General features: G+C 40.0%; 1 protein-coding gene across 1 annotated transcript; it reads left to right on the forward strand.

The window, feature by feature from the left end:
* Positions 1-7,780: 7,780 nt before the first annotated feature.
* RBSN (rabenosyn, RAB effector) lies at positions 7,781-24,264 on the forward strand. The gene is made up of 11 exons (XM_044667491.1): positions 7,781-7,928; positions 11,364-11,501; positions 12,742-12,842; positions 13,843-13,888; positions 13,989-14,150; positions 15,372-15,616; positions 16,745-16,815; positions 18,833-18,919; positions 19,410-19,512; positions 19,884-19,988; positions 20,356-24,264. Exons 1-11 carry the CDS (start codon positions 7,781-7,783, stop codon positions 21,469-21,471), a joined length of 2,322 nt encoding a protein of 773 aa, XP_044523426.1. The 3' UTR covers positions 21,472-24,264.
* Positions 24,265-27,573: the final 3,309 nt, after the last annotated feature.

The raw sequence follows: 27,573 nt of genomic DNA on the forward strand, positions 1-27,573 counted from the left end.
AGCATATAGTAGATGGATAATGTATGCTTCTTGACTGATAATTTGATTTATAATTTATAATTCCAGCAGGAATTAGACTAGATGATCTCTTAAGGTCCTCTCTAGCTCTAAATCTATGATCTTGTGATTTCGTCCTTTGGCCCCAGGTCTTTCTCTTGACTATGTTCATGGGAAAAAATAATAATATTAATAACACAAGAAAATATTAGCTTGTGTTCTTGACAATCCTGTGCTACTATCATGAGATAGATTTATTTTTTCAAAATTCTTTCATATCATTATTTCATTTGATCCTTGTAATCCTTCTGTGAGAAAGGATTCCCATTTTGTAGATGAGGGAATTGAGACTCAGAGAGATTCAGTGATGTGTCCAAGGCTACCTAAAGTAAATTTGAAGATGGAAGATCACAAAATATTGTTAAGTGATCTTCTATGACTATGAGTCATGGAATGCCTCAGTTTCTGAAGAATTAAGGTTGGAGGTCGTCCCCAATGTTCAATGGAAAGGAATGATGAGGATGAATAAAATGCAGCACATTACTGGGGAATAATTAATTGTTCTGGAGAGGTAAAGGATATGATCAGAGAGATGTATGATTGGACAAGTCAGTGGGCTATTTATATAGACAGAGCAAAGGGAATTGAGCAATTTGGATACCCTTTTAGTATCTACAAAACTAGTCAATCAATCAACAAATACTTATCATCATCTACCAACTTTCAAGAAAAAGGTTCCCAGTAGGCTGATTGGAGTCCCCTATAGAGGATTTATAGGAGTGTGTGAACAAATACTGACTAGGATGAGAAGCCATAGATGGGTTTTGTGACCTTCACCACTGGAGGGATTACTCACATGATAAGATCTTGGATTAAAGGGAAGGTGGTACAAGATCCTAAGATAAAGTTTGCTTTATCTTTAAGGGAATCATCTACCTGTGAAATAGATACTATGAATTATGAGAAAGAGAGAAATCCAATCTAACAAGCATTTATTGAGTGTTCACTAAATGCAAAACAGTGTCCTAGGCCATGGAGATATAACAATAAAACAAAAAATCTCTGATCTTAAGGCACTTGTGTCTTACTTGAGTCGATGCAATATATAAACAGATATGTATATTTTTGGTCATTTGAGGGGAGAGAGAGAGCACCACTACCTAGTGGAATCAGAGAAGGCTTTGGGGAAAAGGTAGTTATATTTTGCAATCTTTAAAATGTGGTGTAAATGTCAATTATCATTATCACATAGACTGGCAGCCCTGACCTCTCCTCATATTCTCATCATGCTCTGAATTATTCTTTCAGCAAATATTTACTGAGCACCTATTCTGTGAAAAATCCTGGGCACCTCCGCTAAGATTAGGCTGAAGAAGCAAGGAGAGTACATTCCTTCTGAAATTACCTCCCATTTATACTATATATAATTTTTATACACATAGTTGTTTGCATGATTCCTCCTCCATTAGAATATGAGCTCCTTCAGGGCAGAGACTGTATTTTTGTCTTTTCTTTGTATCCCCAGAACTTATCACAGTGCTTGGTAGACAATAGGTGCTTAATGAATGGTTGTTGTTGATGAGGATGATGATGATTTGGACGAGCACCAAGGCATATCCCTGCCTGACCTTGAAAAGCTTCAAATAGAAGTAGGGCAAAATTCATATACAGATGATAATTAGCATTTATGTAGCTTTAATGTTTGCAAAACAGTTTGCATATATTATTTCATACCTTAAGAGAATGTGACATGTATATTAGAAAGGTTCAAAGGATATTCTGCAGAAGACCAGAGAACAGAGGGCCCTAATCATAGGTTTCATGAAGTGTCATGAAGGACAAGAAGACCTTTAGTACATAGACATAGAAAGGAAAACATTCCCAGAGTGCAGACCATTAAGTAGAGTTGCTATTGCAGGGGATTTTTCCTTTTCTTCCTTGGAAGAATTATAAAAAACCCTTACCTTTTGTCTTAGAATCAATGCTATGTATTGGTTCCAAGGCAGGAGAGTGGTAAGGGCTAGGCAATTGGGGTTAAGTGACTTGCCCAGGGTCACACAGCTGGGAAGTGTCTGAGGCCAAATTTGAACCTAAGACCTCCCATCTCTAGGTCTGGCTCTCAATCCACTGAGTCATCCAGGTGTCCCCAAGATTTTTTTAAAGGTTCTTCTTGATGTCTTGTTGCTCTCCAAGAATGGCTTTGGATAGACCTGGAAGAGACAACTTTTGGTGATTGAATCAGAGGCTTTGTTAAAGCTCCAATATCCCCTCCCATCTCTGTATGTGTAAAAGTTTCAAGTAGCTCTCTCTAGCTGCATCAAGACATTATTTCCAATCATGTTCTCTTGCACATTTCTTTAACAGTTAGTGAGTAGTTGCATTACCTTCAGCACCTTGGACATTGCCATGCATTGGGCATCACTGAAGCCTAATCATTGTGGAACTAACAACCAGAACTTGGGAAGAGAAGATGGCAGGTGCATGACGCTTCTTCTCATCAATACTGGGGATGGCAAAATGCCACAGGGCATGGTGATGAACACAATGTGCTTGTAAGCCTTCCAGTTAAATTTACATAGAACATTGTTTTTTCCACTTAGCAACTCTTGCCTTGTGCCAAAAGACTTTATGCTGCTTGTGATAGACTTGGATCACACCCCCAAGAGAATGACAATCAGAGCCCCTTCATTTACCTGTTGTTATTTATTTTAAAATTCTCTCATATACATCTTGGAGGATGCAGTGAAAGAGGGAGATATGCTTTCCAGAAGTCCTGATTCCAAGAATCATAGAGTTTAGAGATGGAAGGAACCATTAAAAAATCATAGGAGAGGGATAGGTAGGAGGTTACTGAATAGGGAGCTAGGTCTAGAGATAGGAGACCCTGGGTTCAAATCTGGATCAGATACTTCCTAGCTATGTGACCCTGGGTAAATCACTTATCCCAATTACCTAGCCCAGCATTGGTGAAGACATGGCATGCATGCAGAACTGGCACTGGGGAGCTGCTCCATTCCCCCTCTTCCCAGCACCCAAGGACATTTTTTGTATGTCCCATCTCTCTGTCCAGCCACCTAAAGCAAGCAATTTCGCCCTCAGCTCTCTCTGTAGGGGCTCAGAGGCAACTTGAATTTGCCCTCTGGGCCCCCGAACTTGGAAAAGGTTCTCTGAGGAGGATTACTGCTTTTCTGCCTTGGAACTGATACTTAGTATATAGATTCTAAGACAGAAGGCAAGGGTTTTAAAAAATCATACGATAGTCATAGAAATTATAGGTTGTGATTTAGAGATAGAAGGGAGATTGCAGGCAATCCATTTCAACCCCTTTACCTTACAGATGAGGAAAGTGAGGCACAAAGAGAGTAAGAGATAGGCTCTGGGTCATACAGTCAGTATCTATAGATGGGATTTGAACCTAAGCCTTCCTGACTCCAAGGCTAGTGCCTTACTCATTCTATCATACTTTTTCTCAAGTAGTCCTACATTCATATTTTAAAGAGGAGGAAGCTGAGGTTTAGTGAAGGGTTGTGGCTTGTCCAAGGTCATACAGGAAACAAGTAATGGAACCAAAATTTCATCTTGTCCAAGCCTTATACTAGATTACTGTGAAAGAAATGGCTCTTCTCTTACTATTGGCAGGAATTATATACGGTTATAAGTAAGCACATTAAATATGTGGGGCACTGCAATGATAGTAATAATAATCACTAACATTTAAATATATATTATACATAGTTTTAAGATTTGCAAAGTACTTTACAAATATTATCTCATTTGATCATCATAATTATCCTGGGACATAGCTGTGATTATTATCCCCATCTACAGATGAAGAAATAGAGGCTGAAAGAAGCAAATTGATTTGACTAGGGCAGTGATGGCGAGCCTTTTAGAGACTGAGTGCCCAAACTGCAACCCTCACACTCCATGTGAGCTCCCCACTTTACCCCAGACAAGGGAGGGTGAAAGTGATCAAATTAGGCTGCTAGGCAGAGGGGCAGGTGATGAGAGAAATGTTCTCAGCCATGTGTGGAGCGGGGTGGGGTAGGGTGGGGAAGGGAACAGCCCCCTCTAGCACACTCTGGCATGTGTACCATAGGTTCACCAACATGTGCCTAAAGTCACACAGTAAGTGTCTGAGGTGGGATTTAAACTTAGATTTTCCTGACTCCAGGTCCAGTGTTCTATCTACTGTAAAAATAAGCTGTCCTCTTTAGGAAAAGTTACAAAAACATTGTGAAATGTGAATTTAAGTCACTGTCTAGCTAGTCTTTCTCCAGAAAGGGCACTGAAATGGACAGGGTCTGCCTCAAAGTGGGCCAGCCTGTTGCTCTTTTATATTGGTTGATGTTTCTAAATTTGGGGAACAAGAGAAAGGCCTGACCTGGAGTTTATTGTTCAGGAAAGGGCAAACAGCTTCTGGCCAGTTATAGCAAGCCAGTGGTTACTTATTAGGTAGTCATAGGAGCCTAAGATCATAGGATTTAAAGAAAAATCTTCCACAGAAGGAAAGAGATGAGCTGAATTTGTTAAATTCTAGGCCTGAAATGAAACTGATCACTCTATCTAATCTATCTATCTGTCCACCTGCCCATCCATCTAATCATTCTTTCTATCTATCTATCTATCTATCTATCTATCTATCTATCTATCTATCTATCTATCTATCTATCTATCTATGTAAAACTGTATAACTATGTAATCATATGTAACTACATCTATATAGCTACATACATATATAACTACTTAACTATATGCTTATATATGTCTATGTAACTATATATAACTAATATAACTATAAAATCTATATAACTACAATATAACTATATATAATTTTATAATTATATACCTGTACATAATTCTATATAACTATATATAAAATATATGTATAACTACCTATTTATAAGTATAAATCTACATATAATTACATAATTTTATAACTATATAACCACATATTGAGCTGTATAAACTATATAACCACATAACTACTATTATATAATTATCATACTACATAATGACATACCTAAACATAGACCTATATATGAAATAACTATATTTACAAACATATAGCTATATAACTACATATAATTTATAGACCTACAACTATATGTAAATAATCATATACCCATATATGACTACAGAAATAAGTAACATATAACTACAACTATATAACTGTATATCTACATATAATTATACCGTAGGACTCTATACATTTCTATAGATAACTATATAAAATTACATATGTAACTATATAATTGGGGGCATGTAGGTGGCTCAGTGGAGAGAGAGCCATGCCTGAAGTTAGGAGGACTTGGGTTCAAAACAGAACCAACACTTCTAGGAGGTGTGACCCTGGGCAAGTCACTTAAGCCACTCATTTGCCAAGTCCTTACCCGCTCTTTTGCCCTGGCACCGATGTTGATTTCTAAGACGGAGGTAAGGGTTAAAACCCTACAAAACTCTATACCTACATGTAATTATAGAACTCAATATAATCATTAACCATATACTTATGTAGGCATATATACACACATGCATATATGTGTATGTATGAGCAGGTAGACGGAAGGGGAGTTTCGCCATTTGTTAGTCAAATTTGGACCAGCTGGCTTCTGAGCGCTCTTCCAAGTCTAGAGCCACGAGACCAAGCAAAGGAACAAGTTACCAAACATCCTCTTTGTCTCTACAGCTTTTCCTCTTTCTAAGATTCCTCTCCTTCCTTTTTTGTCCCTTTAGCTGCCCGGTTGCGCCTGCGCAGAAGCTCACCTCCCTCTGCCTCTTCGCCCTCCTCTCTCCTCCCTCCCCTCCTCAGAGTCTCACTCGATAACTCGGTGCTCGATAAGTGCGTGCTTGTCCTGCTCTTCGCGCAGGCTCTCTTGCCGATGGCCGAAGGGATGGATGCATGATGGCCGCCCTAACCCACTGACTGGGAGAGTGGCGGAGGAGGGGCGAGCCGCCAGCGGCACCGGCCCCAGCCGGGGACCCTCACCCGCCTGCAGCGGTACTGAGTGAGCCCCTTCCTCCCTCCCCGCATCATATCTTGAGCTGCTCGGGCTCCAGCTCAGTCCCGCAGCCTCCCGGGGAGGGAGGAGGGGACTGCAGGGGGCGGGAGGTGAGGCTGGAGGGAGGGGAAGGGGGGGAGAGCGAGAAAGAGAGGAGGGGGTGTGTCCGTGTCGGGCGTTCGTGGGTGTGTTTGTGCGTGTATGTGTATGGCCGCGCGAGGTGTGTACGGGGATGTGTCCACCTGGCGGAGAGGGCCGTGGGCTGTGTGTGCGCGCGCGCGCTTGTATTGTGGGGCAATATCAATCAATCAGTCCCAATTTATTAAGCGCCTCCTGGGTGCCAGGCTCTGTGCTAAGCGTTGGCGTTTGGCAGCCTGTGTGGGGGAGCCCCAGGTTAGGTCAGTCCCGGGGGAAGGGTGAGTGCCTGTGTGTCTCTCTGTCTGGGAACACCGAGTCTCTTGGAAAGGGGGAGAAGCAGTGGCTGGGAGCATTTCTGAGAGGGGATGATCCAGGTCGGGAGGATGTGAAAAAGTGGGATCCTCAGTATCAAAGACAAGGGTGAGCACTGAAAGTTGGAGGGGAGGGGACGCCGGGGAAGTTCAGGTTATAGGGTTTTCTGCGTTGGTGCTGCCCTTCAGATTGGAAGAGGCGGCCCTCTTCCTCTGACCTTTAGCTGTATCCAGACAAAGCTAACTAAGGTTCAGTGTAGCCTTCAGGTTAAACTAAGGGTTTGTGGCATCAGGACCTTGTAGAGAAAGTCTTTTGTAGGATGGTTTTACATAAGTTTATCCTGGTTTAGTTTTCTTCCAGTCTGGGAATCCACCAGAATTTACATTGTCGTAGGTCGATTTTAGGTCAATATAAGGGAAAATTACTTAACGATTAGAAAAGTATTTCACTGGGAAATAGCCTCCTTTCGAAGTAGCCTACTTCTTTTCAATGGAAATCTTCAGATGTAGATGGGATGACTACTTATTAGGAAGCTGTGTAGGGAATATTCTATTCAGATAATGAACAGACCAGATACCCTTTGGGGTCTTTTTCAGTTGAAATTGTATGATTCTAAAGAGGCATGTAAATTATTAGGAGGGAATGCACAAGTCATTAGAATGAGTATTGTAGATTAAATCTTGGTTTTATCTTTTCTTTTAAAGTTTCAATTTCTTTAGTAGCTTTAAGAATCAGTTTCTTATTGGAGAAGCCTTTTTTCTCATTTTTATAGGGTAGGATTGAGGACCAGATAGAGTCCGTATCAGTAGGTTCTCAGAGTGGGATCTGTGGACTAATGGGATTCCCCAGAAACTTTTAAGGGGGTCTTTGAGGTTAAAACTGCTTTGATAATAATATTAAGATGTTTTAATTTCAAATACAGTAAATACTAGTATATATAATGTTCATAAATAAAAGCTTTTTGGGGCCCCATTTTTTAAGAGTATAAAGGGTTCTTGAGGCTCAAAAGTTTTAGAACCACTGATAGAGGTCATGTGTACTGGGATCTTTTGGGCATATAAGGGAGGCTACTCTTATTCTGAAATCTAATTCACCAAATTTCAAGTGCAAAGAGAATTTTAGAGTGAAAGTACCTGAACTAGTTTTTTTTTTTTCCCTCTATTTTTCAGGATTCTTTTTACTGCTGACAAGAAACCACTCATCTAAGGAATAATGTTCTTCCCCACCATCTGCTTCATTAAGCTAAGGCCACTGGACAACTTGTACTGCTGAGAGTCTGTTCTTGCTTTTTGACATGCAGTTAATTGTCATATAGAAGTGATTCAATCATCATGGCATCTCTTGATGATCCTGGGGAAGTAAGGGAGGGCTTTCTTTGCCCTCTGTGCCTAAAGGATCTACAATCTTTCTATCAGCTTCAGTCACATTATGAGGAGGAACATTCCAGTGAGGACAGAGATGTCAAAGGGCAGATAAAAAGTAAGAAGTGTGGACACTACTTTCAATGGACTCTTGGGCAGTGAGAGATATGATGCTTTGCTTTTCATAGCAGTCTTTGTTTCTATCAGTTAAGTTTATAGTCATCATTCAGCATTACCTTGGGTTGTGTTGACAGCCTGTTAGGGCTGCTGGAGTGGGATTCCTCTTCCGTTTGCCATTTTTCCACTTGCTTAATGAGTTGGCAGGCCTTTTCCTCATCACAGGCAAGTTTGTACAGAAGAGGAAATGAGATGATAATTCTAGACTTTATTTTTACAAGATTCTGCACAGGGTGATGGTGGGGAGTAGAGGGAGATGTAATGTGATGGGAATGGAGAACAAGTAAATATGTTCTTAACTATAGAGAGGCAGTATGGCATAGGGGATAGAAGCTTCCCTGGAAGCCAGGAGACCCGGGTTGAAGTTCCATCTTTGACATGTACTGGCCTGGGGGGTTGGGGTGAAGGTGATGGGGGGTATATCAGTTCATTGCTCAGTGTTACTCTTAAGTATGTAAGTTGGCAGAGTACGTGCCAACCGCTTTGGTAGAGGAAGTTGCTGACCTTTACCAATGAAATCACTGATCTTTTCTCTATCCCTGATCTTTCCCTAACTATATATTTACCACCTCATTGTCAAGATCAGGTGTCCCCAACTATAGCTCTCGAGCCATATCTGGCTCCACCTCCAACGGGCCAGTCGGGGCAGAGCCCCAGGATGTGCCCCAGGGGGCCCTTCAGCCCCCACCCCATATTCCAGCACCTTCCGCCTCCATCCTCCTCCTTCCACAGGCGTTTATGGCTCTCACGGCCAAAAAGGTTGCCAACCGTTGGTCAAGATGTTTGAAAAGAAAGTACTGGTTTGGATCATGAAGCATAATTTGACTTCATCACATAGAGCAGAACTAGAATTGCTTTTAGCTCAGACTTCATTGTGCTAGCTTAAGGAGGTAAAAGCCTAACAAATAATGAACTAAAAAGAGCTAATTTTGGATCAGGTGCACTTTTAGAGTTCATAGCTTACATCAGTTGATAATTAAGAAAATTTTCTTGTATGAATTGTTGAGTTTTGATTTATTACTGTGGACCTAGTTATCAGAATGATAATTTTGCTTAAATAGGGGAAGGTATAGTTGAGAGTCAAGGTTGGCCTCTCATTTACTTCAGAAAAGGTTATTCAAAAATAAATAGAGGAGGGGCAGCTAGGTGGCTCAGTAGATAAGAGTCCGGACTGAAGGCTGGAGGTCCTGGATTCAGATGTGGCCTCAGATACTTCCTGGCTATGTGACCCAAGGAAAGTCACTTAACTCCAGTTCCCTAACCTTTACCACTCTTCAGCCTTGGAACTGATACTTAGTTTCAGGTAAGGTTTTAAAAACAAACAAATAAATAAATACAGGAGAAATCATTTCTAGAAAATTATCTTTCTGATGAAGGGCAACCCCCCACTCTTAGAAATTTGTCAGGAAGTACATCAGTGATACCCAGCAGAAGGTAAATAGTACAGTCTATTGAAAATGGTGGCCATATAGTTTTGTTTGCAAAGTACATTAATATTTCTAGTTTTCTGCTTTGCAGCTTTTTGTGCATTTCAAACTACATATAACCTTTCTCACATTGTTGGTAAGGGTGATCAGTATAATTTTAAAACCACTTTGTTCAGTTCTGGTAGACCTGATTTTTCTAGCTACTTGAAAAAATACCCTAGAGTGAGTCATAATTATGATGATTGCTTGATTAACCTCAGTACTTCAACAAATGAAGTTTCTGTGCCTTTAGTAATCATATCTGCTTTACCAGCTAATCAATTCATAGCTTCCTTTGTGCAGCCTTCAGAAATAACTGTGTTTGGCTCCTTGTTTTCTTCTAAAGCAGTGGTTCCCAAACTTTTTTGGCCTACTGCCCCTTTCCAGAAAAAAATATTACTTAGCCCCCTGGAAATTAATTTTTAAAAATTTTAATAGCAATGAATAGGAAAGATAAATGCACCTGTGGCTGTCAACTCCTCCCTGGATCACTGCAGCACCCACCAGGGGGTGGTAGCGCCCACTTTGGGAGTCACTGTTCTAAAGCATCTAGACCCGTGTTGGCAAACCTTTGGCACATGTGCTGGAGTGGGCTGTTCCCTTCCTCCTCTACACATGAGCCTGAGGACATTTCTTTCATCAGCCACCCCTCTGCCTAGCAGCCCAATAGGAGCACTTCCTTCCTTCCCTGTCTAGGGTAAAGGGGTGGCTCACATGTGTGAGGGTTGTAGTTAGGGCACCTAGTCTCTAAAAGATTCACCATCACCAATCTAGACCTATAGAGATGGACTACACACTATTGGTTTCTGTTAATATATCCTCCTAAATACTTTTTTGGTCCTGGGATGAATGTATTATTCTTATCATTTTATTTTAAAATTAACATTTAAGTATATATCAGTTATAATCCCCAAAAGAAAGATTTTTTTAAAACAAATTAAGTGATGGAGGTAGGATTTCTTTTTTGAGTTTTTGAACAACATCTCTGTAGCTATAATAATATTGATATATTAATTATTGATTTATTTGTTCATAACATATATATATATGTGTGTGTGTGTATATATATATATGTATATATAGTCTATTATATACTGTGTACCAGGCTTGTGAAGTATTATAGGGAATACAAAGGTGAGTGAAACCTTGGTATCTGTCTTTATGAAGTTTACAGTCAAGTTGGACAGATAAGATGTGTATATAAATAAAATACAAGACAGATTATGAAATTGGAGTAAGGGACATACAAATTTCTATAATTCAGAGAAGGGACAGATTATTTCTGACTTGGGTTGCAGAGATCAAGGAAGGATTCATAGAGGAAATAATTTTTATTTTTATCTTATTGAAAAGATTTTGCTTAGATATAGTTCCTTGGGGTGGGGAGGGAGATTTAGAAAAAAACATCGGAAGATTATTGAAATATAAAGTTTTTGATGGCAAAGTATGTGTCTTCACATTTAATTTAATGGGAGGGTTTTGTATCTTTGTGGTAGATCAAAGCAGAAACTCTAAAGGTACAAAGTACTACATTAGTAAAGATTTCACCACTTAGTCCTGGAAACCTTCTAATTCTTAACATTTATTATGTGCCCAGTTTATTTAGTGCTAATATGTGCATTCATTATATTTGTTACTATATTTTAAAATTGAATTTTGACTAGAAAAATCTTCAAGCAAAGTTTACTTAAAAAAAAAAAACCAAACAACCAGCCAAATAATGTATATTCCTAAGTAGAATCCTTTAAGGAAAATGCTGATGTATCACTTGTTTTTAAATAATGATAATTTTTCATCAGGCAAAGTGGTTTTAAAATCTGACTTTTTTTCGGAGGTTGTCACCAACTATTGAATCTTATAACATGGGCTTTAGCAATTCACTTGTGTTACTTGGTTCACTTTTCCCCAAGGTCTGGTCCAGAAGGCTAAGAAAGCAAAGAATAAGTTGTTGAAACGAGATGATGATCGGTCAGAGTCTGGGACACAAGGATATGAGTCTTTCAGCTATGGAGGGGTAGATCCGTACATGTGGGAACCACAGGAACTTGGTAAGAAAAGCCTTTGTTCCCTTACCTGAGGTAGGAAATTGTATTGATTCTTACTGAGATGCTTAATTACAGTGATAGCTACTGATTCCTTTTCAGTTAGTTGTACTTCACCGAACTGACTTAGCCACAATATGATATGCTCTATAATAATGACTGTTGACTATTGTATATTTCCTATCTACACTGTACAGTCCTAAGAGACTATTCTAAATTGTAAAATTTTGAATAGAGTACAAATGAGGATAAGACTCTTGCCTACGAAGAGGTGGGGAGTTCCAAAATTTATAAAGTCAGTCAGATATGAAAACCTAAACAGTCCATCAAAGACCCAAAGACAAACTTAGAGCCATATGAGCTCTTACCAGATCGTGACAGTTTGGTTCATGATTGTTTGCAAACAGTTGTGGAAATTCAGGCTTATTTTGTGCTCTCAAAGTTGGTATTCACTGAGGAAATCTAACCCAAATGAGCATAGTCTAGATAAGCTTATGGTATAGTTGGGAAAATAATGATAATGACAGTGGTGTTTTGTGACATTAGAATTTTTAGGGTGCTTTGCATGTTTCTCCTTTGAACCTTATACTGGTCTTTGAGGTATCTGCCACAGGCATCATTATCTCCAAGTCATGTATGAAGAAGGAAGCTCAGAGATGCCTATGGTCACACAGCTAAGAAATATCAGCTATATGGAATTTGAATCTTCTGGATTCTTAAGTCTAGCACACACTATATTTATGTTGCCTCTGGATATAAGCATTTCATAATAATTAATCATGCAAGGCAGTGTTTGATAAAGTGTTAAATGATTGGTACAAGGGGGCAAAAGGAGAAAGAAATCCTGGAGATATGCTTGAAGTAGATTGAGGAATTTTAGGTTGGGGGAATTGCATGAACAAGGATTCAGAACTAGGAGTGATCGAGGACTTTTCAAAGTAAATAAACAAATTAGCTTGACCTACAGCAGAATTTGTTTTCAGAATAGTAGGTGATGAGGTTGGAGCCAGACTGTTAGAGACCAGTTTTTTGATTTTTGCAGCTAGTCACCTCAGGGCAGATTGCTTGTTTTCAACTTAAATATTTGCAATAACCTAGGTTTTTTGTCTGCTTAAAATTTCATTGGAATTGAGATAGATAGTTAATACAGCAAAAAGAAATGAGTAGTTTCCTTTACTTAAGTGATACAGAGCTCTGCAGATGAATTAGAATTTACATATTATTTCTTTTCTCTCTTGCTTCTTAGGTGCTGTGAGAAGTCATCTTTCTGACTTCAAAAAACACCGAGCTGCCAGGATTGACCACTATGTTGTAGAAGTCAATAAATTAATAATCAGGTTAGAAAAGGTAAAAAAAATTTTCCCTTGATTTTTTGGGGGGGCAGGTATAGATTTGGTTATTAAAGGCAAGGAAAAATCAATACTATTGCACATATTTGCTTTGTGTGACTGATGCTAATGTATAAATATTTCCCTTCAAATTCAAGATTATAATATGCAGTCATTGGAGTTTAATAATAATAATAGATAATATTAATATAATGCTTTAAGGTTGTCAAAGTGCTTTACACATATTATCTCATCAGAGTCTCACAACAATTCTATAAGTGGGTGCTATTATTATTCTTGTTTTACAGATTGAGGAAACTATCTCAGAGAGAGCTTAAGAGATTTGTCCAGGGTCACAGGGTGAAGAATAGGCTGATTTTGCCAAGAGATTTGGTCTATGCAACAGTGTTAGCATGGTATAGTGGAAAGAATGCTAAGAGTATTGGACTGGAAATTAGGGGACCTGGGTTCTAGCCTTGGGTCTGTCATCAACTAGCTTTGTGATTTTGGACAAGTCTTAAATGACCATACTTTTTTTTGTTGCTTCCTCTACAAAATGGGGTTGGACTAGATACTCTCATTAAGTCCTTTCTGTGTAGATGGATTTGACAGATTTGGCTGCTTTTTTCTGGTTTATGTCTAGAATCATCACTAATGACAAACCTTTGATTTAAAAGCTTCTTACTGTCCCAATTCCTTTTCCTTTAGGTGTCCTAATTGATACTTCAGTAACTGGGTATATTATGTTGTTTCATCTAAAGCTGTCTGTTCCTCCTCCTCACCCCCCTAAAAAAACCAGCAACTCTTTGGAATGACATAGAATTGATCCCAGAGGTCACTTGCCAACCTTTTGACCATCAATCTGTTGAACAGAGAATTATTTTTTGGTTAGTTGGTTATAGATTACAGATAGAATTTTGAGGACAGTTGAATTCTTCTACCTCTTAATGTAAAGATTGTCTTATATAAAGTATGCTCATTAACTGACCTCTTCTATCTGGAATTATTTCTTCTGATAGCTTACAGCATTTGACAGAACAAATACTGAGTCTGCTAAAGTAAGAGGTGGGTTCAGAATGTTTTCCAAATTAATTTGTCCTATGTATTTGACTTTGACCAAATTAGTTTTAAGGATGCCATCTGTGTTTTTGGTTTTTCATAAAAGCGATAGAAAAGTCGGTTGTGCCATGGGTCAATGATCAGGATGTTCCTTTCTGCCCTGACTGTGGGAATAAATTCAGCATCCGTAACCGTCGTCACCATTGCCGCCTTTGTGGATCAATCATGTGCAAGAAGTGTATGGAGCTGATCAGCCTTCCCTTGGCAAGTAGGTAACACAGGTTGGAGGATGTATTTTTGTTGTCTTGTTTGGGCACTTAAGATGATGATAAAGAGTGTGAAGGACTGGCTGGGTTGGCTATTCAACCATGAGCTTCACGAGGGTCTCTAACTTTCTGAGTCTACCTGTCTCAGTTTTAGAGCCTTGTCATTGGTGGTACAGATTTAAGAACTTGGTTTTGTCATTTTGATTCTGGTAGTTGCTGTTAGGATTAGGAATGTATGCTAGCCAGATAAGAGCTAAAGAATAGAGCAGTATTTTCTTAAAAGTTACCATATAACTGCCTATCTTTCATTTATGCATAGTTTGCTAAGGGAAGGAGAGGAGGACTTGTGAATTTCATGAGGGGATAAAGCCCTCTGGTTTCATCCTACCCATGTTCTACCCTCACACTTACACTCTTCCTTCTCTCCGAGATGAAGTACCTACCTTACCTGAGCTTTCCTGACTTTGGGAAAAAAACCACTCACCATTTATTTGTTCAACATATATATTTATTGAGGTCCTACAATGCTTATGATGCAAGATGCTGTACAAAGGAAAAATGAATGAGAAATGCTTTCTACCCTCTAGAAATTTAGGGTAGATAAGACATAGAGAGAAAGATATGATTGTACTAGGTGGATTGTATTGTAAAAGAGGGATGAGGGAAAAAGTACTTTGGGGGTTTGGGTGAGTTTATTTTATTTTAAGCTGAGTGTAAGGAGATTGATAATTAAGGAAACTTTTAGGAGTTATTTGAGATGGCTATTGAAGAATGGTTAGAATTTTGCCCCTGAGATGACATCATTCCATGAGATAAAAACAGTATGAGTAAAGGCAAGGAGATGGGAAAATATAAGGAATATTCAGTGAATACTGAATAGTTAATTTTGATTAGAGTGTAGAGCAGGAGGAAATAAGACTGGAAAGTAGATTGAGGCAAGATCAGAGGACCTGAAATGCAAGGCTGAGGAGTCTATTTGGATTTTGTTTGTTAGGCAGTGGGGAGCCAGGCACAATTCTAGCATATCACCCCCATGAAATTTCTCACAAAAGTTAATTTGGGGAGGCTGGATTTGAATAGTGCATTTGGTTTATTGTCATTGAACTACTTGGAAAAATTCAGGTTCCAAACTTGAATGCACAAGTCTGAAATTAATGAGATGGGGGAAGGGGAAATTTGATTTAGGGCCATTACTGAATTACCTGTGATTTATGTGTTTCTAGGCAAGCTCACCAGTGCCAGCAAAGAGGCCTCCTTGACCTCCCATACCAGTCCCAACCAGTCACCTAATAGCATCCATGGTTCTCGAAGGGGCAGCATCAGTAGCGTGAGCAGTGTTAGCTCCGTATTGGATGAGAAGGACGATGAGCGGATCCGCTGCTGTGGACATTGTAAAGATGCCTTGCTTAAGAGAGAGCAGCAGATTGATGAGAAAGAACATACTCCTGACATTGTGAAGCTTTATGAGGTGGAACATTGCTCACTTTTTGGGGCTGTACACCAAATGGACATTGGTGTACACATATGGGAGACAGCTATATTGTACTCCATATTTTTTTGGGAGCAGGTTCCTTTTTTCAAGTTATTACAGATCTCCTGTTCAGGGCTAGGAACCTGTTTTTAGCTAGGCTTTTGGGAGTGTTGCAATATCCTGGGTTTCCTTACTCATTGTTGCAAGCTTGTGATTAGGAAAGTAAATGTGTTGGTGACCATGAGAAATGGAGGCAGGATGACTGGGTTGCATGGGAATAAGAAGGTCGAGGGCCAGAAGCATAGCTGAATGGAGGCTTGGATCTGGGAAAATATCCCTGGTGGTGGGCAGAGGTTGGGGAATGTTGTGTCTGAGGTCTGATTCTGAGGTACTAGGGTAGTCAGGTTTACAGGCCCCCACATTCCTCATTTCCTGAGATTATTAATGATTCCCTTAGCAGACAAGCCTGTGGTGTGATCCCCATTTGTTCCACTCTTTATTGCAGAAAGAGCTGAATCCCATGTGCCAGTAGTTGCACTTCTTGTTCTAGGGTCTGTGTTTTTGCATGGAAAACATTTTGAAATTCTTGTGGGTGAAAATGCTGTATTAATCACTGTGCTGAACCACAGATTTCCTTTTTTTTTTTTTTTCTTGGGCGGGAGGTTGTGACAGAGAAGGAAAATTGGCCAGTCTGTATCCCTTGTTGTGGACTTTATTACTTCTGTTACTTTTTAACTCAAGTTTTTTTTTTCTTGTAAATTACCATTCAGATTTTTACTTAGCTATGAAAGAAGGTGAACAATAGGGACTCCATAATTTCTTTGAGGTCTTCCTTCTTCAGGGTGGATAAAAGCACTGGGAGTAGTTATTGTCAAGGAAAAGTGAAGGAATCAGCTCTTCTCTGATGCTGAACAAACTGGTTTATCACCTGACTCATCTCTGATTTACTTGGGAACATAAATCCCCTCCCCTCCTCCTCTGTGGAATCAGTGGATATATGCCCTTTGCCTTCCATCATGGGTTAAATTGGCATGTCTTAGCCTCTTGATCTAGATCTTTTTGTAAGTAAATTTTTCTTGGAATGGAAAATTTCATTTCACTTCCCTCTTTTTTCCTCTCTTTCAGAAACTGCGAATTTGTATGGAGAAAGTTGACCAGAAGGCCCCTGAGTACATAAGAATGGCGGCATCACTAAAGTAAGCTGTGTTGCTGTGTTGTTGTTTTCCATGTTGGCAAGGTGGTACATTTGGGCTTTCCTGTACTAGAGAGTTCAGTACCTATAAAACAAAAACTTTATTAAATAAATCTTCAATGGCCTATGTTTTCAAGATGTGATAGAAGGGTGAGCTGGAAGATAGGAGACCTGAGTTTTCATCCCAGCTCTTCTCCTCTCTGAGCCTCAGTTTCTCCCTCTGTAAAGTAAAAGACTTGGAACAGATATGATTCAATTTTTCATTCTTGCAAAATGGCCTTTGTAATCTTTGTGACTTATGAACTAAAAGCCTTTGTTCAGTTCTACAAAGACATTTGTCATTAGGAATTCAATAGAAATGAATAAAAAAACTCTCCTCTATATTTATTTTTATTTTGTCCCTCCAGAAGTAAGGAAAAGTAGGGATAGTGCCAAGGTACTTGGGTGGAAAAGAATGAAGAACAGCCCTTTTACATCCACTGAAGAGATTTATTTTTAAGTATAAAGCTCCCATCTTTTAAAAAAATTAGTCAGCTTTGTCCCATAGGCAATAAAAGAGAAAACAGCAGTCTTTTTCAGTTGACTCAGCACAAACTCACCAAGGAGCTGAGTAGCTATTTTCAAGGCTGCATCAGCTGAGAGACCTTTGAAATGTATTTCTTTTTCTGCAAGAGGGACACTCACAAACTGGATTTTGTTAAGAGGAAGGCAGCCAGAATGGCAGGAGTTCTAAAATTCATGTCGTATGAGGAATATTGGGAAGAACTAAGGAGATTTAGCCTGAAAAAGAATAGATTGGGGGGGACATGGTCATTCTCTTCATTTATCTGAAGGACTGTCACATGGAAGAGAATTGATTTGTTCTTTGAGACACCAGTGAAAAGAACTAAAATTAGTTGTAAAAATTATAGGCAGCTAGATCTTCCCTCCTAATAATGAGAACTGACGAGCCCTAGAACTAGCTACTTTTATAGGTAGAGAGCTTCCCCTCACCACAAGTATCTAAGCAGAGGTTGGATGACCACCTGCTTGGGAGGTTGGAGAGGAACCTCTGGGCAAGAGGTTGGATTCAGTCAGCCTCCAGAACTTTTCCATCTCTGATAATAGCCTATATAGCTTTTTTTTTTTCAAACCCATATCTTCTGCTGTAGAATCAATAGTGTGTATTGTTTTTTGCTAGTAGCAGCTTGCTCAGGGTCACATAGCTAGGAAGTGTCTGAGGCCATATTTGAACCCGCCTAGATCGTCCCCACCTTTTAAAGTCTCATAGAATCCTCTTTTCATAGCAACACCGCGATAATAGTGCTGGTAGTATTGTATGTTTTACATATGAGAAAAAGAGACTTAAGCATTAAGTCACTTATTCGTGATTGCACTAGTTAATGTTAACCAGGATTCTAATCCAGGGGTCCTGATCCCAGGCCTATCACTCTTTTCACTGTACCATACTATTTCTTACTAATAGCAAGGACAATGTCTATAATTTGCACTGCCATAATTAGGTTACTGTTTCTAGGCTGGGTAGCCTCTTAGCTTTGCTTTATGTTATTTGGCATAAATCAGTGGTTCCCAAACTTTTTTGGTCTACCGCCCCCTTTCTAGAAAAAATGTTACTTAGCTCCCCCTGTCACATACTATCACCGCTCCCTTATATTCACCACCCCCAAATGCACCTGCAGCACCCACCAGGGGGCAGTGGCTCCCACTTTGGGAATCACTGGATAAACCCTCAGAAAATTTACTTGACTTTTCTAGGACTCAGTTTTCCCCATCTATGAACTTGGGAGTGTAATTATGTTAGGGATTGTAAACTGAAGGCTTACTTCTAAAATAATTAGTCATTTATTTCCTTTTCAGCAAAGAAATAAATACTATCTTATATAGAAAAGATCGAAAGACTACTTTCACCTTGAAATTATCCTTGTTGTGGTTCATTTTGTTGTTATCTCTTGATTTTTTAATGTAATTTTTTTGTTGACAAGATGTGACCTAATACAGATGAATGTATGCTCCCTCCTCAGTGCTGGAGAGACAACCTACAGTCTGGAACATGCTAATGACCTCCGAGTAGAAGTGCAGAAAATGTATGAGTTAATAGATGCTTTAAGGTAAGGCCCACTTGGAAGGAGGTATTGAAAATAAGGCTGTTAGGACATAATTTAGAAGCTGGTTTGCATGGACAACATTCTGCTTTTACTTAAACATTATAACGTCAATGAAAGAAAACACTTTTCTGGTGTTTGTGTTTTGGAAACATACAGTTAAAAGGGAAGATAAATACTTTTTTGCTTTCATGGCCTGGCAGCTTCCATTTGTGTTTTGTTCATTTGTGTTTTAAGAGTGCTTTTTGGCTTATGAATGATGCCTTGGGGTTTTGCTGTCGGGGAGCAAAATGTCTGTGAGGTGTGGAGGGGCACAGTTATCCAGTGGGAGAATTGGGACAGTAACAACTCCATGGAAGGGTGGGTGGGAGGGGCAGTGGGGTCTAGAGGTCTGGCATTGTTTTCCAAGTGTGGAATGTCCGTTTCCTCAATAAGCCACAGTTGTGTTTTCATTGATGGTAAAGCATATCACATTGATGCATTTATTTTAATTCAGTAAGAAGATTTTAACACTTGGTTTGAATCAGGACCCTCAGCCACATCCCAGAGCTTTGCAGCTCCAGAGAATGATAAGATATTCAGCTACGCTTTTTGTTCAGGTAAGGTTCAACTTGGCAAAGCTGAGTTCAGGTATTTTACTGCTAAATGTTTCTCATCATTGTAACTGTTGCTTCTGAGACAAATACTTTATTCTGTGGGGAGTTCACTGACAAAAAAAATTCTTAATTCTAAGTGAAGTGTAGTATTTTAATAATTTATTTCAAAAAGCTTTTTGGAAGACAAGTAACCTTTGTATGGTTTTAAAAGGAAATGATTCCTCTATTTGGAAGTAAAGATTTAAGGGTTAACTGTTTTATTTCTGTTGATATCAAAATGCTTTTGAATTTTCTGTATAGTCTAAAGGAGATCATTTAAGTATTTATGTTCAACCAAATAATTTTATTTCAGAGGAATCTGTGATTCTTTGCAGGAAAAGTTACTTGGTTTGATGTCACTGCCAACCAAAGAACAGTATGAAGACTTGAAAAAGAAAAGGAAAAAAGAAATTGAAAGAAAACTTATCATGGAAAGACAGGTGAAGCCTGTGATTGGGCTTAGGTTGGCATGTGCATTTTAGCGTTCTGCCTCACAGACGTAGGGACATGAGCTTGCTCTTTGTTTTCATGCTCTCCAATTTGTGTTTCATCTTTGCTTTTTGCCTGGTCCTGTTCTCTACCTTTGCCTTTCCAGACCCTAGAAATACAGTAGGATAAATGTGGTCATTTTCCTCCTCCCCCAGAGCCAGAATTTCCTTTAGCGACATTACTGGGATTTGCTTATATGAAACATCTTAGACTGTCAAACTGGTAAAACCTCTGAGGTGTAGTCTGGTGTGTGATAGCCCATAGGAACTCCCTCTGGTACAGGACTGACTGTTTTTATTCTGCATTTGGACTTTTTAGGCTGCCCTAGAGTTACAGCGTCGATCAGAAGAGAGGCAGAAAGAATTGGTTTCTCGATGTGCAGTGAATGGAGAAGAGACTTTGGTCCAGAAGGGAACTGTGAGGAAAGCTGAGGGCTGGCTTCCCATGTCCAGCGGGTCAGGCCAGAGTGAGGAGGCAGACCCCCTCCTGCAGCAGATCCACAATATCACCTCCTTCATCAAGCAGGCCCAGGCCGCTAGTCGGGCAGATGAAGTCCGCACGCTGCAGGAGAACCTGCGCCAGCTCCAGGACGAGTATGACCAGCAGCAGACAGAGAAGGCCATTGAGCTGTCCAGAAGACAGGCAGAAGAGGAAGACCTGCAGAGGGAGCAGCTGCAGGTTCTTCGGGAGAAAGAGTGGCAGAGGGAGCAGGCCCAGGCCACTTCTCAGCACACACGGACTCACTCCCTAGACTTCAAAGACAAGCTCTTCCAGTGGGAGTCTGGGATGGACTCTCCGAGCCAGACGGCACATATTTTGGACCCAGGTTCCTCGTTGGCCCGACATAATGCTGTTCTTAAGAGTCCTTCTCCCAGCTCAGGCCAGGAGCCAAATAAGGAGAAACCTGTGTTTTCCACAGTAGCTCAGGAGATCCTACAACAGAATGAGGCAGTTTCCCTGAACCCCTTTGAAGAGGAAGAGGTCTCTAGTCCTGGAGATGAAGGCCTCACTAATCCATTTGCTGAAGATGTTTCTCATGGAGGTTGCTCACTTCCCTCAGCTGTTGCCAGTGTTAAAAAAGAATACAATCCCTTTGAAGATGAGGAGGATGAACCTGCCGGTGATGCCAATGGGCCTCTTCTGAACCCCTTTGAAGAGGATGAACAGCTTCCTTATCCAAAGCATTCCAGCCCTCCCCTTCCTGGCAACCCTTTTGAGGAGCCAGCCTCCACCAATCCCTTTGACATGGAAGACAGCGATCCTGATGGGGAAGAGCTCATAGAAGAAGAGCTGCTTCTCCAGCAGATCGACAATATCAAGGCGTACATTTTTGATGCTAAGCAGTGTGGCCGCTTGGATGAGGTGGAAGTACTGACTGAGAACTTGAAAGAGCTGAAGCGCACGCTAGTCAAACAGAAAGAGAAAGCTAACTGATGGGAGTGAGCATGGGGACCCCACCTGCAGTGGGGTGCCCACCGGCAGGAGCACGGTGGGAGGGGTGGATGGTGGGGCTTCCAGCGGGGATGAATTAAGGTGTTCAGAGTTAGGAGAGGAAATCTGCAATTTGATGCTATGCACTTTTACTGAGGTATTTCCACTAACTTAATTAAAAGGGGCACATGAACGGGGGAATAAGTACTCAGTTACTGTTTTCCTGTTCTTGTCTTTTTCCTTTTAAGAAGGGATTTTAAATAGTCACCACAGAATTAACTAAATGCTATGTAGGTCTGTGGGGGCTAGAGTAGAACTAGTTAAGGTTATGGGACAGTTCTGTCATTTCTCTTTTCATCATTATGCAGTATTACAGGGCAGCCTTAAAAATGGACCTTCCACTAAATCAAGAACAAACCTTGGTGTGCCTAGGCGCAGGCCTCTGATCTCAGTGGGGATCTTCTATTGTGTGGCTTACCAGAACCCAGCTGTTTAAGAACAGGCCAGATTCCTTAGCACTACAGCCTGTGTCCAACTTTGTACTTGTTTAACTCTGTATAGAAACATGATACTAGAGACAGAAATTAGACCGTTCAGCAGTTCTCTTTAGAATATTTGATGGAAGTATTTGGGGGGGGGGGGGTTAGGAATGAAGAGTGAGCAATGGAATGTTGAAATTCCTACTTAGGCCTTGCCCCTCCTCCCTATTTCTGAACCCAGTACAGCTGGCTTATCCCATGTTAGCAAGTTGATTTGGCCTCCAACAATACTTGGCTGCTGGTGTTTAAAGGCAGGAGAGGTAAACTCTGGTTCACAAGCACCATTTGGGGACCCCCCCCCACCTTTCTTTATAGGTAGAGGCTGATAAAATGATGAGGTCTATTTTTGGGAATCCTTGCCATGGAACTTTGGAAAAACCACTCTTCAGACTTAGGCCTCTTCTAGCCTTCTTGGGAAAGGAATATTTTCTTGAAGTGGAGGAAAAGTTCAGATGTCTTTTGGGAAAGATTGGTCAGCTCCATGCATTCCTCCTTCAGCTTAGCGAGGCAGATGAAATGTCAAACTGCTTTTACTCTGACAGGAGTTGGATATTTTAAAGCACAATATAAGATTGTTCCAACATAGCTGCATTATTTGACTTTTGCCACAGGCCTCATTTCAAGGCTAGAAAGTAGAATATTTAATTTACTTCTTGGTGGTGGGCCCAGTTCTTGAGAACAGAACCTAAAGAACTCAACAGAACTTTGTCAAGAACCCGAGCGATCACCACATTCAGATTTAAGCAGAACTTGTTGCTGATCATGCACCCCTTGTTGCCACTCTGCAGTCTGAACCAGTTTCCAATCTTTTTGGTTCTTTGCTAAAGATGACAAAAGTCACTTATCTGTTTTAAGTGGTGCTCTTCACCGTTTCTATCATGGAATCTCTCTGAGGAATAAAATAGCATTTATTGAAGCTGTTCAGACTGCTGTGCAGTTCAGCACATTTTGGCCCTACTGGCCAATGAAAAGGGTTGGACTTGGGAGGGAAAGGCACTTTTTGCATTGTGATTCTGATTTATTAATGAAGAAAAGATGTCTGGGTGCGTATGTACGTGTGTATGTATGTATGTATGGGGGGGGTAGATGGGAAGGGTGAACAACACAAATATAATTAAGTGGTTTAGGGAACAAAGCGACAGCTGAGTAACTGTTACTGTGTTAATTGGGTTTCAATTGTATATTAATTGCATTGTGGGCAGAACCAAAGTCCAGGAAACATTCTCAAAGGGCCTTTCTGATTGTCAGTGTTTTGAGTGCTTATGTTTAGGGTGTTGCATTGCCAGGACTCTTCAAGTGAAGTGTAACCCCATCCCACAATATCATTTCCTTGTGACAAAGCTGGAGAGTTTCTTCACAGAAACTTCAAGAACTAAATACCTCTTTCCTTTACAGTTACAGATGCTGTTTTTCCTGAGAGGGCTGCTTTAGTTGGCTAATTTATATTAAAAGTAATTGACTAAATTTACCCTTTAAATTGGCCACTAGCAGCCGTCTCTAAACTTCTAAGAGCACCAGGAGACATTTATAGGGAATGTTTTAGACTGTGAATTTATTGAACGTTAATAAATAATATAGTTGAGGAACTACATTATCCCAAAGCCGAGTTCTTCTGGAACCATATCCATACGATAGGAATAGAGGGGTGTTCTGTGTGATGGATCGCTCTCCCTCTCCATTGCTCCCCTTAAAAACCACCCCCATGTCAGCACAAGGCCGAAGGGTGAGAAGGCCAGGGATTGGAAGCTAGCTTGGAGCCCTTGCCCCGTGTGTGGATGTTCCACCCCTTCGTAAGCCGTCTGAGCCAGGGCATTTGAGTTGTGTGGAGCCAGAGGGGTTTGCTCATTTGTTTTTAGCTTCTCTTCTTAAGACTGGAGAATGTGTTCAACACGTTCTGGTTTCATCCATCTGACACAGTTGGGATTTCTCTGCATTATGCCTTGTTGTCCTGTCTAATACACTAATCAACCATACTTACTGTACATGTAGCTCAGTATATTTTTGCTAAGACACTAACGTGTACCTTGTAGGTCTGCATCATTGTGGTCCGTGTGGTTAGGCTAGTTATCTTGGCATTAAGGTAAACTGATCTCAAAAGCTGGAAGTTCATTTGTTTGTTCTTGGGCCATACTGGGATACAGACTGATAGCTGAATAAGCCACCTCATCCAAAAAATAACCTAGAGATTTGTACATTTGCATGCACTACGCTACATCCTTGTACTGAAACTTTAAAAAAAATAAAGTAACAAATTTTAGTGGTTGTGTGTCTTAAGTTCAGAGAATGAACTAAACCACCCTTTAAAGAATCGCCGTGGGGAGTAGCCAGGGACCAGGCTGGGAAAATGAGAACAAGCAGTTTGGTACAAATGGAAAGGACTCTCAGCCAGGAGTCGGGAGCTTTAGGTACCAAACCTGCCACCTTGGGAACTAGGCAAATCAGAACTTTCCACTTTGACATCTTTTTAAGTTTTGGGCTGCCTGGAAGATATTTTTGCTACACTAAGAAGGTAATATGTGCCCACCTTCTGCAACTTAAAAATGAAAAATTTTAAATTCAGTTTGAATCAATAGTGCCCCTTCCTCAGAGAGCCATCACATATACCAGAGAACTTTTTTAAAGAAAAAGAAAAAAAAAATCAGCACAGCTGGTCAGTGCGGAGCTGGGAGTGGCTAATTTTATCTCTAGTCTTCAACCTTGCTTCTTTTAACGCAATTTGTTTAGCCACTCTCCAATTGATAGGTATCTGTTTTGTTCTCAATTCTTTGCTATCACAAAAAGTGTGTTTTGATTATATATGGGGACTTTCTTCTTGTCAGTGGCTTCCTTGAGGCTGAAGGATATGGATGGTTGGCCATTTTAGTTACCTTACTTGTATAATTCCAAATTGCTTTACAAAATAGGCATACATATTCACAACCCCAGCAAAAAGGAGTGTGTCTGTCTCCCTACTTTCCCTCCAGCATTGGCTCTTCTGATCTTTTTCCAACTTTGCCAATTTTCAGTGTGAAGTGAAACCCCAGTGTTGTTTTGATGTGCATTTCATTTATTAGTAATGATTTGGAGTTCTTCCATTTTGTTTAAACCCTTACCTTCTATTTTAAATCAATACCGTGTATTGGTTCCAAGGCGAAGAGTAGTGGGCTAAGCAAGGGGGGTTGTGACTTGCTCAGGGTCATACAGCTAGGAAGTGGCTGAGGTCAGATTTGTACTTGGGATCCTCTGTGTCAATCCACCTAGCTGCCCCTGGTTTCTTTTCAGTCATGTCTGACTTTTTGGGACCCTATTTGAATTTTTTTTGGCAAAGATACTGGAGGGGGTTGCCATATCGTTTAGTTCATTTTACAGATGAGGAAACTAAGGCAAAAGAGGGTTAGGTGATTTTCCCAGGGTCACACAGCTATTAAGTGTATGAGACTAGATTTGAACTTGGGAAGATGAGTCCTCCTGAGTGCAGGTCTGGCACTCTATCAATGTGCCACCTATGTTGCATGTATTGCCTTCTGATTATATTCTTTTTATACTGGTTCTGTTGATTTGATTTTCTGTCCTTTTATTTAATCAAATTGGCTTATCTTGTTGATTTTATTAGCCTTTTGAAAGAACTAGCTTTCATTTTCTTTAGTTTATTCATTTCTGTAGGTTTTTTTTGTTTTCCTAATTTTTAATATCTTATTGTTTACTTTAGGTTACTTTTGTTTTTTGCTTTTAAAAAATGCATCTTTTCCTATTTTAATGTTTGTAGGGAAATAGTTTTGCTTCCACCATTATAATTTCTTTCACATAATTTTAATTGTTCCTATGATTTGTCTTTTGACCAATCCATTATTTAAGATCTACTTCTTAAGTCTCCCTTGGGGCTGTCTTTTTTTTTTTTTTTTAAACTCTTACCTTATGTCTTAGACACAATATTAAGTATCATTCCAAGGCATTAGAGCAGTTAGGGTTTAGCAAGTGACTTGCCCAAGGTCATATAGCTATGAAGGATCTGAGGCCAGATCTGGACCAAGACCTTCTACGTCCAGGTCCAGCTTTCTGTACACTGAACAATGTAGCTGGAAGGCTGTGTCTTTTGTTTGTGCTGCTTGAAATGGTTGCCATTTTTCCTAGGTTAAGATCTGTAAAAGATTTGCTATTTTTGCCTTTTTATATTTATGGTATCTCTGTCCTAGTAAATTTTTGTAAAGGTTCCATGTGGTTTTGAGAAAAACCTATCTTCTCCGGCAGCCTTGAGTAGATGATGACATTAAAGCTTTTAGCCTTAGTTTTCCCAGCAATTTCTTGGGCTCTGTATTTTCTCTTTCTTTTAGACTTATCCAGGACAGAGCAAGAAACTGCAATCTCATTTTACTGCTGTGCCATTGTATGTCTTCTTGTAGCTCATTTTGTGAATTTAGATGCTAAGACATTCTTTCAGCATAATGTAGTTTCCTTGTTTATCCCTTTTCAAATTTTAAATGTTTGTTTTCACTTTGAGATGATTGCAATTTCTGCTTTTTTCCCTATTAGCTTGGGGTATGATAAATTTTTTTCCAGCCCATCATTTTTATTTTTTTACTTAAATATCTATTTTTCATAAGCAACACATTTTGTTTACTTAGCCAATCTGTCACTTTCATCTAATTGGATTATTTAATCCATTCATATCTAAAATGTAAATTATGTTTGTTTTCCTCTATTTGTCTCTAAGTTTCCCCTTCCAAATTAGAATTCTCCTCTTCTTCTAGAAACACAGTATTGTCTTTAGTTTTTAGCTTAATCTATTTTAAAACAATCCTTTTCCCACTAGCTCTGTTCATCTCACCCTCAAGCTCCAGTCTCCCATTGTATTCTCCCTTGTTCTGCTTAATTAATGTTACTTGGTTCCCTTTTCTTTTTTGCTTTTGCCTAGCTATATAATCTTAATAAACACTTACACAGCACCTATTAGGTGCCAGCTCCTTTGCTGAGCGTTTTACTATCATATCTAATTTGATTCTCACAACAAGCCTGGGAGGCAAGTGCTGTTATTTCCATTTGATAGATGAGAAAGCTGAGACAATGGACTGCCTTGCCCAGCACCACAGAGCTAGTTAGTGCTGAAGGCCACATCTGAACTCAAGTCTTCTTGACTCTGTTCCGCACTACACATCTAGCTGTCATGGTTCGATCTGAGGAAGATCTACCATTGCTGAGGCTTCAAAACAGATTCCCAGGGATCGGGGAGGGCCCTCAAAGTAACCATCCAACGTGGCAGGGGCAGCCCAGGTGACAGACAGCGCAGGCCATGCCCAGCCATCCTGTACAAGGCCTTATCAAATTGACTGCACATTTCCAGATCTTAATGCTTTACAGTGAAGGAGAACCCGATAAGCTTTTAAAAACATATGGCAAGTTAATGAAGGTAAATTAACCATCAGAAGAAAATTAAATTCACCTTGAAATTCTGACACTAGCCGTAGCACCCCCACAACTTTATGGTGTCGTCCCATAAATGCTGAGACCCCGCGGTGTAGCCACCCCGGGAGCACCTCTTGCGGCCCTCAATCTTGAGGATATTTGTGGTCATAAGGCGTGAAGAACATGG

The sequence above is a fragment of the Gracilinanus agilis genome, chromosome 1 (genome assembly GCF_016433145.1).
Source record: "Gracilinanus agilis isolate LMUSP501 chromosome 1, AgileGrace, whole genome shotgun sequence".
NCBI classification, from domain to species: Eukaryota; Metazoa; Chordata; class Mammalia; order Didelphimorphia; family Didelphidae; genus Gracilinanus; species Gracilinanus agilis.

Coding starts and splice junctions, on each gene's coding strand:
- RBSN (XM_044667491.1), top strand. CDS start 7,781: ATGGCATCTCTTGATGATCCTGGGGAAGTAAGGGAGGGCTTTCTTTGC. Junction 12,843..13,842: donor TAATAATCAGGTTAGAAAAG/GTAAAAAAAATT, acceptor TTCTTCTGATAG/CTTACAGCATTTGACAGAAC. Junction 18,920..19,409: donor GAGTTAATAGATGCTTTAAG/GTAAGGCCCACT, acceptor ATTTTAATTCAG/TAAGAAGATTTTAACACTTG.